At 40.4% G+C, this 19,757-nt stretch overlaps 1 protein-coding gene across 4 annotated transcripts in view; it reads left to right on the top strand.

The window, feature by feature from the left end:
- The window catches only part of MYBPC2 (myosin binding protein C2), a 137,983-nt gene that overhangs the window by 53,938 nt on the left and 64,288 nt on the right, over positions 1-19,757 (top strand). For 2 of the 4 annotated variants that reach the window (XM_077259628.1, XM_077259627.1), the window contains exons 2-3: positions 9,398-9,487; positions 14,650-14,679. In XM_077259628.1, the coding sequence (XP_077115743.1) occupies positions 9,398-9,487; positions 14,650-14,679 (120 nt within the window). The remainder of the gene's footprint in view (positions 1-9,397; positions 9,488-14,649; positions 14,680-19,757) is intronic. The other 2 variants (XM_077259631.1, XM_077259630.1) reach the window with 1 other exon arrangement.

Here is a 19,757-nt window from a genome sequence, read left to right as displayed (position 1 = left end):
TTACACTGCGGCATAATGTGGTCCGTTAATGCTGCCATTAACCCTGTGTGAGCGCTGACTGGAGGGGAGTATGGAGTGGGTGCCGGGCACTGACTGCGGGGAGTAAGGAGCGGCCATTTTGCTGCCGGAATGTGCCCGTCGCTGATTGGTCATGGCTGTTTTGCCACGACCAATCGGCGACTTGGGATTTCCGTTACAGACAGAAGGACAGACAGAAAGACAGAAGTGACCCTTAGACAATTATATAGTAGATACTGTGGTCATAAATACAGTAGAACCTGCAGAAAATGACTCTGCAAAAAGCTCCAAGAAGAGAAAAAGCTAAGAGGGATCTGGCATTGTCCAATTTCACACTCACGTTGCACTGACCAGAAAATTTGCCTCAATCAGAAGCTTGAGAAACCTCTTCAGTCATGCTCAGCCTTTTAGAAAAAGTCCATTACAAGCATAAATACAGAAGACAAAATGGAGCACTCACCACTGATGATTTTTCTATTCTGTTGCAGTCTAACATCATGCCAGAGACATATTGGCTAATTAATGGAAATACAAGTCAAGATGTCTCGGTATTATCTGGCATGATGTGAGACCTCAATAAAGAAAACAATGTATGATTTTACATCAGTGGTGAGTGCCTCATATTTTCTTTTTGATTTCTAACTCTACAAGAACTGTACCTTATGTATTGATACTGCAGAAAACAAGGGACTACAGAGGATTATCCTCTACAAGCAGATGAAAGGATTTCTTTCCCTCTAAACATAACGGGCTTCCACTCTTTAATCAGGAGTGATTCACAAATGAGAAGTATGTAGCACACGGTTCAGTCTAGGTTTAGCTGCTCATCTCCGTACCAGCATGAGAGCACAGAAATGGCCAACAGCTGCCTCTGGTCTTGGATAGCTCAGACAGCAGAAATAAGGAACCATGAGAAGACGGGCCGGGAACTCTATCTACTTCACTGTATGTAAAGTGTTTGGAACCTGAGTGCTCCACAAGCATACCAGGGCTTATTTAAAACATGCTATGAAGTGGTAAGGGGCAAGGAGTGGGTGTGAGATACTTATTGGAAGTGAGAGCAGTTAACTTATCTCCTCATCTGATGGATCAGCAATATGCTATACTATATCCGGAGCTGATCCTTTAGAATTAGATATTTGCATTAAAAGGGCTCTCCGGAATGGTTTCAATTGCGATCCATTAACAGAAAACAAGACATGGTATCAATTTTCTAATAGATTATAGGAATGTATAAATGCAGGGACTTGGAACATTATGATTCATGAACTATTTATTTAGGAATCTATTGTAAACAGACATTCATTCTTGTTTATGCAGAATTGCGCCAAAATTCATGTTTTTCCTCTAGTATAAAACATTTTTCCTAAGTTTTATAATATGTCTTTTTGAATACATAGTGGGATTAAGTTCTAACACAAAAGATAAAGGAAACATTCTTGAACATTTTTCCGTTCTGTATTAGGATCTGTACTGTTTAGTTATCAAATCCAAAATGAGACAAACCATCAGAATCTGTGACTTGTGGTTTATTTAACCAGCGAGCCTGTGTTTTGCTGCAAAGGGCTAATTGTTAAGGTGCTTTCACACTGCGTTTTAGCATCCGTTGGTTGGTCCCTTTGAGGCTTATGTCCGATCACTCCACAAAACTGTATTTGGGTGTATGAGCGTAGACGGTGCTATAGACTGTAATGGTGCCAATAGAGTGAACGTGTGCTCTGTTGTGCATCATTTTTGGGCATGTACGCCTACTGGAGGAGAACACTCAGACGTAGTAGACAACATCTGAGTGTCTGTCTCCAGTAAGCATATAAACCTGAAAATGATGCACACAAATCTCACTCTATCGGTAGCATTATAGTCTGCGGCCCCGTCGCCATATCTGCCCGAATCCCATTTTGTAAGAAGTTCGGACATAAGCCCTGATAGGACCAACAAATGGGTGCCAAAACGCTGCGAGAAAGCACCCTTAGGGCAGAATCAGACGGTGGTGTAAATTGGAGCAAGAACGGAACCCAGTACACGGACAGGTTAGCTGCCCTCCCGACCCGAGTGTGACAGCTGCATCGAAATACATGAGGCTATCACACTCAGGTAGGGAAAGCCTCCAGCCAGTCCGTGATCTGTTTTCCAACCTCACTCTGATTTATATTGCCATCTGACTCTGCCTTTAGATATAATTAGCTCTCTGATGGAGCCTTAGGTGGGTCCATACCTTTTTTAAACCAAGTCTACTGCAAACTGCCAGTTATAGTTTAATATTACCTGGTCTGCTGCTGAGTTATTTTATTTTGCTGCTGGTTACTGACCTGACTCTGTACTGACCTTACCTACTCCTGGTTTTCACTTTTACCATTTCCTGACCTTAGCCCTTAATTCTAATTTGGTCCTGTTTTTGCCTGCTCTGGTTATGAACTGGCTGGGCAGCAGTCCTCGACTAGGTCAGTCCACCAGCCAACAACCACTGTTGAACAAATCTAAATCCTTGTATAGGAGTTAAATGGAGAAGTCCAGGATTCCTATGAGATCTGCTAAACAGAGTAGTTTGAGCAAAGTCAGTCCATGCAAGCTCTATTAAGAACTGCCATTCTTACACATACACTGTACCTTAAAAACCTCAAAAGTAAAGTCAATACATGTGATTGCCTCAACTCTAGAACTAATTTTTCTATCAACCTAATTAATGGGAAGGGAACAAGCTGCAAGACTTGGTGCAATGCCAGTGCCAATTCCTGAGTTATCCAGTGGAGTAATGCAACAAAACAGTGGGAAAGGACATTTCAATAATTATTGTGAGATGTGATATTTGGCAGGCATACAACCAGTTACAACCCTGAACCAAGAACATTGTCATGTTCAAAAGACTGATACAGAGTTGAAAATAAATGATTTCCTGGATATTTGCATCTTTTTGAGACTTCAAAGAAAGAGCCAATAAACACTGACTTTCCCAACATTTGTGACACTAATGCTTTGCAAATGAACCACTTTGCAGAAATATTTCACACTTTCATGTTTTTCATTTTTTTTTCAGTACCAGAAAATATCAAGATTAAATTCCAGTTAATCACTTTCACTTCTGAAATTTTACACAAAAACCTTGGGTCCTGGCATTCTTGCAGATATTAGATTGACATGTACCACCTACCTTAACATTATTGCACCTGGAATACACGCCTGCTTAGCAGCGGCATTTCCTGATAACAGTGGCGTCTTTCAGCAGGGTTATGTCCTGCCTTGCTGTAAATAAACTGTTCTGGAATGATTAGTGAACCATGACAGAGTTCAAGGTGATGACTTGCCCTCCAAATTCTCCAGATTTCAAGCTGATCACACATTGGTGATGTGATGCTGAGTCTCAGGTACAAGCTGCGAGGTGGGGAAGTCAAGGAGTCCGAGGTCAAATGCCAGGAGAGTACGTCAAACACAAAAGAAATAAGACAAACGAATAAACAAATGCAAAGTCCAGGGTCAAGCAACTAATGTCAGAGTATGTCATAGGCAAATGGGGTAATACTAATGAGTAGTCAAAAAAGTAAATCCAAGGTCTGGCAACAATGATCAGAATATAGGAACACAGAGCACAGAGAAAACACATCACCGAGCAAGGCTACACCTGGCAATAGTCTGACCATTGCCAACCAGCTAAATAGCCAGGCAATCATCCTGAATGAGTGACATCTGGAGGAAATCCTGCAGACCCGGCCAGACTGAGCAGCTGAGCTGTCACTCACAATACTCACAGCCCGGCACGCCTCTGGTTGGGTGGCTGGGCTGTACCTCAGAATACTGACAGCCCAGTACACTCAAATCCTATAGGGCAGCTGAGCTGTCACTCAGAGTGTCCAGAGTGGTGGAATCGTGAGAGATGGGATGTACTTAAAGCATTTGCTGCTAAATTCTGGGTGCCAGATACCAAAGGAACATTTCAAAGATCTTGCAGCGTCCAAGGGTTACTTCAGTTTTGGGGAATCTTTTTTTCTGCCAAATGCCATTTGGATATTTGTACCATCTTTCGTGGGCCGTACAAATTGCGCTATAACTCAACCAGCAAAGTACATCGTAACGCTGGTTTTGGTGTCAGAATGTAATCTTTGACTGCATGTGCCTCGGCGTTCAGTAGTGAACACTGCATGTATGTGCTCACAGAGCGAGAAGAATTTAATGGGCTGACAGCTGTCAAACTTCAGCTGCCGGCCCAAGCACTGCGGTCTGTGGAAATCTGCCCGGGAGGCAGATAAAAGGTTAATTGAGGGTTGGAATTTCTAGTTAGACTTAAACCCATACCTCCTAAATTAATATCTAAATTATATTCTAACCTAATTTCCCCCAAAACTCAGTTTAAAGGGCCACTGTCACCCCCTCCAGCCGTTATAAACTAAAAGAGCCACCTTGTGCAGCAGTAATGCTGCATTCTAACAAGGTGGCTCTTTTAGTTTTAGGTTCAAGTATACCCCAAAAAAAGCGATTTGATACATAGCCATAATTGGTGTCTCTAGCCATGTAGGCTGGTCCTCCCTCCCCAGCTCGAAACGCTCCTCTGCCGTCACTCACATCTTCTTGGTCTTTCTGCGCCGCCCCCTCAGCGCTGTTTACGTTTTCAAACCGGCGCCTGCGCTGTGTAGTACTGTTCTACGCAGGCGCAGTGTGAAAGACTGGCTTCGACGGCAGACGGCCAGAGCTTACTGCGCCTGCGCAGAACAGTACTACACAGCGCAGGCGCCGGTTTGAAAACGTAAACAGCGCTGAGGGGGCGGCGCAGAAAGACCAAGAAGATGTGAATGACGGCAGAGGAGCGTTTCGAGCTGGGGAGGGAGGACCAGCTTACGTGGCTAGAGACACCAATTATGGCTAAGTATCAAATCGCTTTTTTTGAGGTATACTTGAACCTAAAACTAAAAGAGCCACCTTGTTAGAATGCAGCATTACTGCTGCACAAGGTGGCTCTTTTAGTTTATAACGGCTGGAGGGGGGTGACAGTGGCCCTTTAAACCCCTGTACATATCCTCATGGGAATCTGAACTAAACATATCTCTTTCAGATAACGAGACGGAGCAGGTTTTGGGACACTCACACGGTTTCTCAAGATGTGTTCTGTTGCAAGAAAATGCCTTCAAAATCCTCTCCAGATGGTATAGAACCCCTGAGTTACTTTACCACTTGGGTCTCTCTGACACTCCTTTATGTTGGAGATGTATGAGATCCAAGGGTTCTTTGGCACATATTTTTTGATCCTACCCAATTATCTTTAAATTCTGGGAAGATATCTTTGACTACCTCAATATCTTTGACTAATCAATAGGATTAATTAGACGGAACCTAACTCCCCAAGAAGTCCTGCTGTCACTTCCCACAAGGTCATATAATCCTAAGAAACACGACTTGCTTCCCCTTCTGATAGCCGCAGCTAAACATTTGATTTCCTTACACTGGCGACAAACATCTCCCCCTCACATTAGCGAATGGGTTAAAAAAGTTCAGGAAATCTATAGGATGGAGGAGCTGTCCAGCTGGGATGCATGGACACACGACAAATTCCTTCACACCTGGCTACCATGGCAACTTGCCTCTCCAGGTACCCCTTAGCTTTTTATCAGCTATTTTTGCTAGTCGCATGCAATTTTGACCTTTTTGTTTCACCTTAATGCACTGTGATGGACCCGGGCTCAGCTAATTTAACCAACCTATAGACTGTCTCTCACCCTTGTCTCTATGTTAGCCCTGACTACTGAATTCATTTTTTGTATGTCTTTCGCTACTTCACCTGCTCATTTGCTTTATTTCTGGAGTTTATTTATGGGATTTCTCTTTGCTATTCCCCCCCCCCCCCCCCGATACACCCACCTCTTTTATTTTGTTTTGTTGTTTTCTTGATGTTGTTTTATTTTTTTGACCTATTGGTCCTACTTGGGATGCATGGACTGATATTTGTAATCTAACAACTTTTTCCGGAATTTTTTGTATGCTTATGCAAAAATTAGAGGCGGGATGTTGCTAGCTTGTCTCTACATGCTTCTATTTCAAGTTGTTCCTATTTGACTCATGTTTCATGTATTCTTTGTCTTGTTTATGTATTTTGAAAATTTGAAAATAAATAATTTAAAAAAAAAAAAAGGTTCATTGAGAGCCGTAAATGGCCTATGGGCCTGAGATTCCCCACCCCAGGTTTAAAGGGAACATGTAATAATAATAATAACCATGTCTTAATCAAGACTCTCATTGAAACGCGTTGGTAAACATTGCGTTTAACGCTGGACTGTGCATAGTGCTGTTCTCACTTAATTTGGTGGTGTACCGGAGGGATGGATATTTTTAATTTTTAATATGTGCAAATAAAATGCTGAATTTTTTATGAACTCCTTGTTTCCCGCTGGAACGCTTCTGTTTTCTACACATTGGACTGGCTGCTCAACCTCTTTCCGTGCAGGAAGGAGTGAAGAGAAATCCATATAACGGGTGAGCTGACTAACTTTTTCTTCGACATCTGAGTGTGGTCCAATTTTCACAGATTGACAGAATGGAGAAAATGGAGATTTTTTTTTCTCCATCTTCTCCCCATCTGAGAGAATCAGATCACACTATGCTGACACTGATGAAACTCTGATCAGGCTTTGATCAGGGTGTCATTTGCATAATCGACCTGATGCTCTTGGATGAGAGAATCTATAGTCATGTGCGCCTGCCTTCAAGGTTAAAAAAATAAGTTCTGACATGATTCTTTTTGGTATCATTTTTTAGCATGACAAAAACTTGATATTTTAACAGGGGTGTCTATACTTGTATATCCACTTTATATAAGGGTGCAGTAGGTTTATCCACCTACTCCATCATAGAAGAATTAATAAGGCATGCTGGAGTGAAACAAACAGGTTAATGTCCAACTGATCATTTCCATTTTGCGGCAAGCTCAAAACCAATACTCTCTTGACCAATAGGGTGGGTCCTACTGAAAACACTGGGTAGGGGGAGGCTCCTGCTGCAGTCAGTTATCTTACAGCCACACTCAGTGAGAAAGTGGAGAGACATGGTGGACAGAGATAAGCGAATATTTTCTGAAACATTCCTCGAATCCGAATTTGCCATATTCGTATCATATTGGTACCCTATTTGTGCAAAATTTTGACGATCGTTTCCGAAAATATTCGCTCATTGACTCCAATGATGTTCGGCTTTGTTTGGCGAAAATTGCAAATACAATATTTGCCGGCGATCGTAATCCGAACCAAATATTGAAACTTTCGCTCAACTCTAATGGTGGATCTCCTGAGAAACTTATGGAAGATTCCTTTATACATTCTATTTAAATTGTAATGTAAGACAAAAAAACGATCAGAGAAAAAGTGCTGGGATATTTTTTTGTTTGCTTTTTTTGTGCAAGGTTTTGTGTTTAGTGTTTTTTTAGACTAAGGAAGCAGCCTTAAGTGTCGTGGATCTTTGATTGACCCATTTACTCCCGTAAGCATCTGTCACCAGAGTCTGATGATCCTCGGTTTGCTGTCAGCCGGCCACTGCTGAGCTGTATTTTTGACAGCTTTGTTTAGAACTTTCTCTCCTTCTCTGCCAGTGGTCAAAAGGATTTGTGGTAGGTTTAGAAGTTCAGTCACCTGTCCCCATGATGTAATATAGACTCACACATGTACTGTATCTTTTTATAGGGAATGACTTGAAGTACAGTCAGGGGAAAGTACACAACAAAGTATTACAGTACACTTAAATATTAGTGCCATTACTGAGGTATACTATATCACAACAGGAGGGATGAAAAAGAAGTAGCAATGCCAATAAAAAGTGCCATCTCCCCAAATATATCTCTTTCTCTTACTTTTGTTTTTATATGTATGCGTGCGTAGGAAGCGAAGATACAGTATGGAAATATCCTCTTCAGAGAGGAAGAGAACTTGATCTTCAGTGCCACCTATTCGATGTAGCAATCCTTTCTGGTTTGGCTTCATATTCTAAGCCATGTGGCAAGACTCGTTAAAAGGGTCGAAATTGACTTTTAGGATTACTACCTCCAATAGGTGGCACCAGAGATCAAGTCCTCTTCCTTACTGAAGATGCTGTTTGCATATTTTAATTCTCAGAGTAGCATTGCATGGCCTAAAAGTCTCCTCACTGTTTCTTGGCACTCTCCAAAAGGAAAATTGTTCCCCCTTAGACTTCGAATAAGTAATTTAATCTTGAGATATTATGAATTGATGCAAATTCTATCCACACATGCCCCCTGAGGAAGCAGGGTGAAACACACTTTGAGGCCTACCACATGTGGATCTGTACCATTACAAAGTAAGGTTATCTCATATCTCTTTACCTTCCTCTTTTTGCCAATTTATGTTTATCATAACCCCACTGAATGTATTAATACTTGTTTTATATATGAGGTATTTTGCACTAGCACTTTATACTTTTTACCTCATTTAGATTCTGCCATTTACAGTCGGGTGTTTTTTTACTGTAACAACTACACTAGGTGCAATCAGGCAATATTTGAATAATGTCTACTCATATTTTCACAGTATAATTTTTATTGGTATGTTTATTGTATGACATTGAGGTATGTTGCACTAGCACTTTACACTTCTACCTCCATTATTTCCATTTCCAACAGTATCATTTCCACTTTGCTTGCTTTTTAGTTATATTTTGCACTAGCTCTTGACATTTTTACGTCTATTATTTCAATGCTATCCTTACAGGGTGATTTATGATATTCACATTTGCTACTTTACGAACTCTGATAATATCAATACATGTTTTTATACTCAATGGGATCATTTTAAAGTAATTTCTTGCTAAATGTTTCCCATGACTGGATGTTATAACTAATTTGTGTACTGTTGATATTTATTGATATTCATAAGCATGATCATTAATCTAGAGTGTGGCTAAAAATTGGACTTTTTTATTATTACTATTGTTACTTGAATAATCCCCTCTTGATATTCTGCTGGTTTAGACACCACTGTGCCCTAACATCTGTGAAGAACTGCTTGCTTGTTACCATTTTGTATGAAATTATATTTTACAAATTTTTTGAATAAAAGTGTGATTTTAATATTGGAGTTGTATTGCACTTTTATTGATCTCCCTGGGACTCCGCGTGTCTCCCATGAGAGCCCATGCTTTTTGATTTCTTAAATTTTATCAACCGCACTTTAGTTTTGAATTTTTGAAACTCCCATAAAAATAACCATGGAGAACTGTGTACGCACGGCAGTTCTCAATTCTCCAGTCTGCAAGATATGTATTGGATTATTATGATATGTGATCAATAATAAATTACACACTGTGCTATGTATAGAGAAATATTAACTAATTATAGTAACCTAGTAAAAAAAAGTTAGTCTTTACTAAAAGAAACCTTTTTTTTCTACATCAGCAATTAAAAAAGAAGCTGCTCCTGCAAAACAAGCTGCGAAACCAGCGGCAAAACCAGCTGAAACTGAGGCTCCTAAAGAAGAGCCAAAAGGTAAGAGTAAAGGTACTAATAACATTTTGCAGTATGCATTCAAAAAATGTCTCCCTTAGACTGGGGCTACACAGCAACTTTGGCTGTGACACCATCTACGCAACTAAAATTTGGTATGTCTCGTTGCTACATTGTAGTGCCAACAATTGGTGTCAAATTTCGAGCCCCTTGGTCTAATTTTTTGCAACTTGCTTCTCTGGGTTGCAGCATCTTGGATTCGCAACGGAACACCATTTACTTGTGTTGTGCTGCGATGTAGCATTGACAACCAGGAAAATTTGGTCAAGGGTTGTGGGCAATGTTACCATGTAACCGTGTGCACGGCCATAATGCTACTCTACTATCTGGAGATTAGTTTCAGTCATCAAGTAAGAGGATTTACTTTTTATTATTTCATACCCCAAAGGAGCTATATTGTCATGAGGTTCTGAATTGAGAATTCAATTACGGGGAACCTCTCAAAAACTTTTATGCCGCCAACCATTTATGGTAAATAAAATCTGGAAAGATACAATTGGGGTTCACTTATCAACGCATTTCGAAGCACACCTCCTTCTTCAGGAAAAACCACAAAATATTTGTTTTTTCCAGAAGAAGAAGCAGGTGTGCTTCAAAACGCGTTGATAAATAAACTCCAATTGAATATCTAGGGTCGTCTGTATTTGACACCATTGGCATCGCAAATTACCTCCACCTTTCTCCAGTTTCTACATGATCCAACCATTTATGAATATATAGACCTACACAAATTATCCCTTTATGACCCTAAAATGATGCTCCCACAACAAGAAACCACATTTTGACTGTCTATATATACTGTATGTATCTGAATGTGCGTTGGTGCGTGATGATGTACTTCCAGCTCCTCAGCCTCACACTGTCTTCCTTGCCTAGTGTTTGAGCCAACCGGTCAATAACCAAGAGGAGAGTGGCGCTAGGCAGGGAATACAGCATGAGGCTGAGGAGCTGGAAGTGCATCATTACACCCCAATGCACTTCCATATACTACAGTAAATGTCTAAATACGATTTCTTACTGCTGGAAAATCATTTTGGGATCAAAAAGAGATCAAATTGCTTAACTTTTAAAGGCTTACTCAGATATAGAAATGGTTTTGGGGTGTTGAAGTTTCTGACAGGTTCCATTTAAAAACCCCATTGACAATACCACAGATAAAAAAATAAAAAAATACAAAACATCGACCCAATTATGGTGAAATCACACGATGGTTAAAGGAAAAATAATGAAGTGTCTTTCTTGTACAATTAATAAAAATAAATGTTTGATGAAAATCTAATAAAACTGGATCTGAAATATACCTAAAGATTGTGTATTTGATGGTTTTATTGATCAATGTGGCGTTTGATGTCATTGGGTTATGCCTTAGTTTGTCCTGTATATGTTGATTGTATTTTATATGTAGTTGAATATTCAAAAAATTGTCAATTGTTGAAATTTGTTTATTGGTATTTCGTAAATGTAGTGTGTGGTCAATATGTAACTAGCCAGTATGTTCATGTCATTGATGTGTGAAATGTTTCTATCTCTACAGGAAAAGGTTTACTTGAATTTTATGGTGTAACTTTATCGCAAATATAAACCTTATAGCAAAGTTTAGTTCCGACTTAACAATATACTGGCCAAAAAAATTTAAACCAAGAAACCAGGATTCTAAACATTTTTTTATGGTGAGATGACAACTAGACTGATAGGTTCACAAGAATTTCCAAATTGGTTGAGGTCGTCTACTGGACTTTTGGGTTCTTTTAACATATCACAACCTGGGCCCACTAAAGTATCCTGTGGTTCTCTATTGGGCCACTCTGACCCTGATTTTGTAAATTAACCTAAACTTATATACAGAAAAACTTCCAATTTCTGCATAACTTTATTACTTCACGCACCATAGATTATATTTTTATTTCATATCCATCATCTCACATCTGGTTCACTTTCTGTTTAATCTGTAATAATTAAAAGTAAAAAATAAAACTAATTTCTATTCACATAAAAAAAACTGGGGCAAAGTCAAAAATGGTCTGTTTTTGCTTTCAATTTATTCCCGCTGCTCTCTTGAGCATCAAACTTTTTTTGTTTTTAATATTTGACATATGGTTCCAGAGATATAGGTTTTTTTTATTACATATTCATTTCAATCTTTTCCTAGGGGGCATTGCTCACAGGGTAATTATGCAGGACAGCCTAAAGACACGCCCCAGAGGATCCTGTGAGCCATGCCCCCTTAGTAAAAACTAGAAAAATTAGCACAGAATATAAAGGCCCATATTTCTGAAACCATATGGAAGATTTTAAAGAAAAAAATACTCATGGGAGCACTGTGAATAAAATAAGTAAAAGAACGGTCACTTTTGATCTGGTGACAGGTTCTCCTTCTATCTTCTCTGTGTTGTTTTTGAGGAGGGAGATAATGTTTTATTTCTATATATTGTCTGTACATTTGTTGTTTTTATGTTTGTCAGAACAATACAAATAAGAAAAAGTTTTAAGAAACACTTCCCATTCACTCAAAAAACATCTAGGGTCACGCACACTCATCAATAAGATCTGTCAATAATGGAAAAATGTTTAAAAGTGTATTTCTCCTTGAAGAGAACAACGTGTGGTTTTTGTGGAGATGAAAATTTTACACTATATAGTTCAATTAATGATATTGATTGACATCATGATGACACAATGAAACTATGGTGGATATTTATGAAAGCTTTCATTAAAAAAAAAAAGTTGCTATAGCTAATCCCAACAAATAACATCGAAAGTTTTATTAAATTCTAAAAAATGATTTGCCTAATTTGTGGACCCCAGGTTTTATAAATGCCACCAGAGTTTGCCCATGAATAGCAGGCATATCTTCAATCAATTCTGATGTGCATGCTTCACCAATTTTGAGTGTTGTGTTACAATACTGCAGGACAATCACCTTCCTTAAAATCTCAGCGGTTTATCTTGAAAACTTGAACCTGGGGCCAGATGACTACTGGTATTTAGGCAGTGTATAGCAGTAGTATTATTTGTACAGACTATGGCATCATAATTTAGGAATTCCTTTAGTCATTGCAGTGGTATTTTATACTACTTTTCAAGTCTTTCTAGCCTTCCTTCAATGGGCTTACGTAACGTAGGGTGTGACCATATGACTGCTATGCGGTCCTTGGATAATGAGGTCACCCTAACTTTCCAATGTTAGAATGTGAGACCCTGAACAAGACTATGCTTCACAGAAGGGCTTCAGTTTACCCAAAGTTCAAAAAAGAGGATCTCTTCCCCTGGAGGAGACGAGGATCTCTTCCCCTGGGTTGGGATTATCATTGGGGATCAATTTTAAAGCTTGATTTAGACTACGTATTCCAAAAGATCTCTTGCCCAGATGCCCCCACAAACCACTGTCAAATCCTGCAATAATGTAAAGAAAATAACTCTTCATCAGTTCTGATGTCCTAAATTGCATTTTGCCATAATACATTTGGCATAAAATTGAAACTAATATATCATTAAAATATAATTCAAGTTCTATGCTTAGTATGACATAGTGGAACATTTCAATGGAAGCTATCATCAGAAAATTACCTATAGGTTAACTCAGGTTTTGTTTGTTACATTTATTCTTTTCAAAAGTTTTTTTTACATATTACAATTCGTGATGAGCAAGTGTGCTCGCCACTGCTCGATACTCAATGAAGCATTTGGGTGCTTGGGTATGCTCGTAACTCGTCGAGTATCGCCGGTGCTCAAGGGCTATGCTTGAGTCCTGCCTCACATGTTTTGTGACTGTTAGGCAGCCAATGGAAAGAAATATAGGCAGGGTTTATTGCATTTATGCAGGTGTTTTTAGCCTGGTTTTAATAAATAAATAATTAAAAAAAAGACTTGTGGTCCCACCTATTTTAACCAGCCAATGTAAAGCAGATAGCTGTGGACTTATATTATAAGGCTGGAAAGGTCCATAGTTAGTAGGCCCTTTGCAACCTAAAAATACAAGCCCGCAGCTGCTCCAGAATTGGCTCATCACATTTGATGTGCCAGTTCTCATGCTGTTCCCGACTCTTCGCAATTGCCCTGATGTGGTGGCAATCGGGTTATTGATAGTTGAGTTTGATGACAACTGTGATTTGTCAAAAATAGCAGCTGCCATCAATTCCTGGGGTTAGTAATTTGTAGGTGTTTATCAGACACCCCCAATTACTAACCCGGTAATAAAAAATAAATACTCGCACACAGAAAAAAAACCACTTTATTTGATTAAAGACTTCCCCACAATATCCTGTGTTCACCAATTTATGGAAAAAAATAAATTAAAAAATTCCCATGCAGGTCTGAAATAATCCAAGGAATCCAAAGTAGTCCAGAAAAGTATACCCGAAGGACATAAAAAGATAGAAACAAAGATAATAATGACTCCCTCGTTCACCAATTTATTACCTAAAATGTTGCTATACAGGTTCAATGTCATCCACGTTCCTCGAATCGGTATTCGGCGTCTGTGAGTAGCAATAAAGTGACCGCTATTCAGAGGGGCCAGGCAGTGGCTACGACTATTATCAGAGAATCTGGATTTCACAATTTTTTTTAAAATAAAAAATGTAATATAAGAAAAACAAATATTGCCAAGTATAAAAAATTTACATGTAGCACACAACAGTTTCACAAAAGATAATTTTCTGATTATAGCTTCCTTTCAATTTCCATATTCATACAAAAGATATGCTCAGATAACTATGTAGCATACATTGACAATTTATTAATGCCCTTTTAAAATTTAATCACTATTTAATCTCTGTTGTATGTGTTGTTTCTATACTACATGTGGTTTTTGTATTATATGTGCTGATTGTGCATGGCTGCATGTCAAAGTTCTCAAACTGTCATCATTGAAGTCATCGGAGATTCCAGTGCTTCCCGAGGTTGGATGATGAGATGGAAGAATTAATTTCAAGTTGGGTATCAATAGTTTGTGATATCATCAAGCAGAACAGGAAGACAGAGAATGATCACCGTGGCAGTAGGACCAGGGATCCTTCCATGAGCCTAGGTTCTATCCTTGTCATGAACATCAAGATTCTTCTTCAGGCAAACAAGATTAGAAAGGTTCTCATTACTTTTTGCATTACTAATTTATTTTGTCAATTTCCTTCTTTGATTTGCAGAAGCCCTTGATGGAGAACTTCCAGTGGACGGTAAGTTTTTTTTGTAAAAGTAAATATCGCATACCGTCAGACTGCATAGTCAATGTGAGCACTGAAAGAAATCCACAACGATCAAAGTTCAAGGAAATTCTGAACATTTTTGAAGGTACAGAAGACAACTGGAAAGAGCTCAAGATAATATCTTCCACCAAACATGAATGTGCTAAGAAGAAGGATCTGGACAAGATTTTATTCCTACAGTAAAATTTGATTAAGATAATTTTTTATCATACAAGCTAAAACTATCTCGTTAAAGGATGAGAAAGAATCATCGCAACGTCAATGAAGCATGTGGACATTACTTTTCATTGCAAAGTAACTACTGAAATAGTGACAAAATGGTACCACGTCTTTACATGATGGAATAAAAAGGACATAAATCCATCAAGATTATCTTTTTTAGTGTTTTTCCAACCCAGTGGATCCTGAAGAAGAAAAAAACAATGTTGACCTTTTTACTATGAAATATAAAACAAACCTTTTTGATCACCAAAAGGAAAGATCCCCGTAAAAAAAAAATATATATATATATATTATTAATAACCATGATCTCATGTTCACTGTAACACTTTGAATGGAATAAGCTATCGAAAAAGTGGACATCATTTTTCAAATTTCAATATCTAGCTTGGCACAAAACTAATTAAAAATATGAAAGTGTTTGTGCAGTTTGAGAATACACTGTGTGCACAATTATTAGGCGATTTAAGAAAGTAAAGGTTTTGTCATTCTTAGGAGAATATCTGTGTTATGCATCTAAATGTTATGCATCAAAAAAAATCAGCACCCTATATAATAATATAGCTGCCTTTTGTTTCAATAAAAGTCATAAGCCGTCCATCCATGGAGCCTATCAGTTTCTTCATCTGTTGACAATCAACTTTTTGAGCAGCACCACCCACAGCCCCAGACACTGATCAGAAAGGTTACTGTTTTTCTTCACCATAAATCTCCTATTTAAGAAGGGCCCACAAATTCTCAATAGTGATTATGTCAGGTGAGGAAGGGGTGGGGTCATTATTCTTTCATTTTTAAGGCCTTTAGTGGCACAAAGCAGTGAAGATTTCGATTCTGTGATGGAGCATTGTTCTGCAGAAGTATCATGGTTTTCTTGAAAGATACAGACTTTTTCCTGTACCACTGCTTGCCTTCTAAAAACTGGAAGTAGGCTTTAGAGTTGATTTTAAGTACATTTAAATCCAAAAAAGGTCCAACTAGCTGATCTTTAATAATACCAACCCATAGCAGTACCCCTTCTTGCGGGCATCTGAGTAGAAAAGGAGGTTGGCGCCCATTACTGACCCATTCACGACCCATTTCTCTGGACCATCAGGAGTCACTCTCATCTCATTAGTCCATAAAATCTTCGAACAGTCTGTCTTCAGATATTTCTTAGCCCAGTCTTGATGTTTCGACTTCGGTGTCATGTTCAGTGCTGGTCGGGTTTCAGTGTTCTTTACCTTGGTCGTGTCACTGAGCACTGAAAACCTTGTACTTCTGTGTCTTGTTTAGTGGTGGTCAGGTTTGACTCTCTCCTACCTTGGCTGTGTCTCTGAGCATTAAACGCCTTGTAGTTCTGTGTCTTTTTCAGTTGTGGTTGGGTTCAGCCTCCTTACCTTGACCATGTCTCTGAGCACTGAACACTTCGTACTTCTGTGTCTTGTTCAGTGGTGGTCGGGTTCATTCCTTCCTTTGGCCATGTGTCTAAGCACTGAGCACCTTGTACTTCTGGGCTCCAGGGAAGTTTCAAATCTGGAATATGACAGCACTGGAAGATAATGGCTTCTAAATGTGACTCTTTTTTTTTCCAACACATTTTTTGACTCTGTTGACAATTGGCAACAAAACTTTTGATGGTTCTGTGATGGCACCCCAATATCTTAACAATTTCAAAGGTGCTGCATCATGTAAGACTTAACAATTTTTGACTTTTCAGCAACAGATAAATCTCTTATTTGCCCCATTTTGCCTGAGAAAAACAAGCTGCCTAATAATTCTGTACATCTTGATAAAGGGTGTTTTATCCATAAGTCTCACCCTTCTTCATTACACAAATACACATAATCTGACCTGCAGCATCCAATAAAACTTAAAGTTCATACAACTTTTAGTTGGAAAATCTGCATAAAATTGATAATATGGTCAAAATACTTACTTGCCTTATAATTGTGCACACAGTGTGAAATCTTTAGATGTCTGCAAAAAACAAAGGTGTAAGATCTCCCAATATCAGTGTCAGCCTTGACAACCCTGTAGTTCAATTTCTGGAGTGTATGACACAGGGGAGAGTTTGTTGTGTTGTGTCATCAGTAGTGTGCGTGAAAGAGGCAAGATTGGCTTTTTCTCATTTGCTAAGGCAGTCCTCTTCTCCGTTAAGGCCAATGTATAAATAGAAAATTAGGATTAGCTTGTGACGGGGTGTACGGCAGAGCAAGAAGGGACAACAGGCCAAGGGATGATTCAACAGATTTATTATCAAGAACGCTGGAACAACACATGCAGGTAGATCTACAGAGTCCACAATTAGTCCAAAGGAACAGATTCGGGGGCACCTCCCGATAATCCTTGTGCCAGCTAACAAAGCAATAATCCACACGAGTCCAAGGGATCCCAAAACAATCTCACGAACGACAAGATATGTCCTCAGCTCAAGTCTCGCCCCGTTCGCTTCCGCAGTCACAGATGGACGTGGGGTCTTGCCTCAGCTAAGAATCCCCACTCCTTCTCCTTTAAGGGTCAACTCACATCTGATCTCAAAAATGAGAATGGATTGTCTGAGCTCCTGGGATCCGCCCATGAAGGGGGGTAGGGGTCACACCTTCTATTCAATAGTTGGGTCCACCAGAAGATTCTAGACTGGTCGGCTCCGCTTAGTCTATCTAGTATGTACATTTGACTAGCCACCTGCTGTGAGGAAGAATGGCTATTCTTTCACTAGTGGTGTTGACAAAGCTTAATTACATTATAGCTTAGGGCTACAAGTATTGGGGGAAGGAGACATATTGTTACAGGTGAACTCCCAGCACAAGAAAATGCATAAATTACAGCTAATAGAAACCAGAGAACAGTTACATACATCAAATGGCATATTATTCAAATACAGGACAGGGCAAAAGTACATATCATGACAATCCCTTCCCCTCCCAATTTGTGTACGTACTAGGGACCTCTACAGGTCGCTGGGTAAGTACTCACAGGCAGAGCATAACTTACATGTGGCTTCATGCAGCCACAAATTGGCATCGTAGCTCTCCCACATCATTGCCCAGGAGAACATCTGCAGGCAGACCACCCATCACCCCAACCACACATCGCCTGACCCCAAAACCAAAGTTCAGATCCACAGTGGCTGTGGGAATAGTCCTCCATTGTCCACCAGCCAGTTTAATGACAATCCCAGGTCCTCTATGAATTGCCTCAGGCCGAACCACTCGGGTATCAGCCAGTGTGAGGAAAGCCCCTGAGTCACAAAATCCAATAAGTCTCTGTCCATCCAGCACGACCTCCTGCAAGTTCTTACCTCGATGAGCAGAAGTCGTCATAGCTGCAGGTCGCACACCATAAACTCCAAGTGGTGCAACATGGGTGGGTGAGGCACTAGGCCAGTCCTCACGTAGTGGTGACAAGTCTTCCTCCATGGCACTTGGCTGTACATAATTAATATGACTGGGTACAGGATCAATCCTCATTTGAACAGCTGGGCAGGAGGCTTGCAGATGCCCCGGCTGCCCACATCGATAGCATCTGTGTTGGGTCTCACTCCATCCAAGGCATCCTCTTGGGCAAGGGGTAAGGGAACCTGGAGGCCGGCTCCTACCTGAAGGTGCTGTAGGGGTTTGAGGATGACTCCTCCATGGGCTGGCTGGGCATGAGGCCTGCAGATGCCCCGGATGCCCACAACCATAACACCTGCACTCTGCTACTTCCTCTCCTCGTCGTATTCCAGAAAATGCAGTAGAAGCAACTGGAGGCACATTTACACGGGTATCAGCATGAGGTGGTGGCTTAGAGGAACGGGGAACAATGGGGACAGAAGCACTGGGGGCCACCGATGTTGTGGAGCTGGTAGGCCTCTCTCCATCCTCCAACAGAACCCTCCACTGAGGCTTGATGGTGAGAGCCTCATCAGCGAGAGATGCAGCTTCTTCCACTGTCGCTGGTCTCCTCTCATGCACCCATTCCCTGATCTCAACGGGGCACTGGGCAAAGAATTGTTCTTTTAGGATAACCTGGAGAAAGGTGTTCCAGGTTAAGGCCTCCTCTGCCTCCAGCCAGCGATGACATATTTGTTTGAGTCTATGAGCATATATCTTAAAAGACACTTCCCCATCACAGGCTAAAGTACGGAACTGAGTCCTGTAAGTGTCTGGCGTCACAGCATAATATTCTAGAATAGTCTGTTTAATCTCCGCATACTCAAGGTTCCCCCGAGGGTCCATAGCTCTATAGGCTTCGGCAGCTCCACCCTCTAAGAGCCGCACAAGATGTCGGACTCGCTCCCTTTCTGGGACTTCCATTAATCGACACTGATGCTCAAAGTCCTGGAAGAAGCCCTCAATGTTGCCTGCAGCCTCATTAAAGGGCTTAAACTCTTTGCGGGACACTCTGGGGAGTTCCCTCATGGTGGATGCTGAGGTTACAGTCTGTCTGGAGATTCTAGCTGCTTCCAAAGCGATCTGCCTCTCCAGCAATGCCATCTCATGAGCTCTATGAATGGCCTCCCTCTCCTTGGCTCTGTGAATGGCCTCTCTCTCCCGAGCTCTGTGAATGGCATCCCTCTTATCGTCTATGGTGGCCTCTTCTCCCAGCAATGCCAACTCCTCCTCATACCACACAACCCACTGACTTTTTTGGGTATTTACCTCCGGCTGCAGTCTTTCCTCCATTTGCTGTGAGGATCCTTCCTCAGCGTCATCTTGCAGGCGAACTCCTTCCAAAGCCTCAATTAGCTGCTCCTTGGAGAGTCCTTTAAAATTGACTCCTACTTCACGGGCCTTTGATTGTAGGCTCCCCAAAGTCCAGTTCTTGTACTCTGCGGTGCTGGTTCCCGATGTTGGGCCATTGTCCTC

The sequence above is a fragment of the Ranitomeya variabilis genome, chromosome 4 (genome assembly GCF_051348905.1).
Source record: "Ranitomeya variabilis isolate aRanVar5 chromosome 4, aRanVar5.hap1, whole genome shotgun sequence".
Taxonomy (NCBI): Eukaryota; Metazoa; Chordata; class Amphibia; order Anura; family Dendrobatidae; genus Ranitomeya; species Ranitomeya variabilis.
Note: the sequence above shows the minus strand (reverse complement) of the source record. Positions and strands in the feature narration are given on the sequence as shown.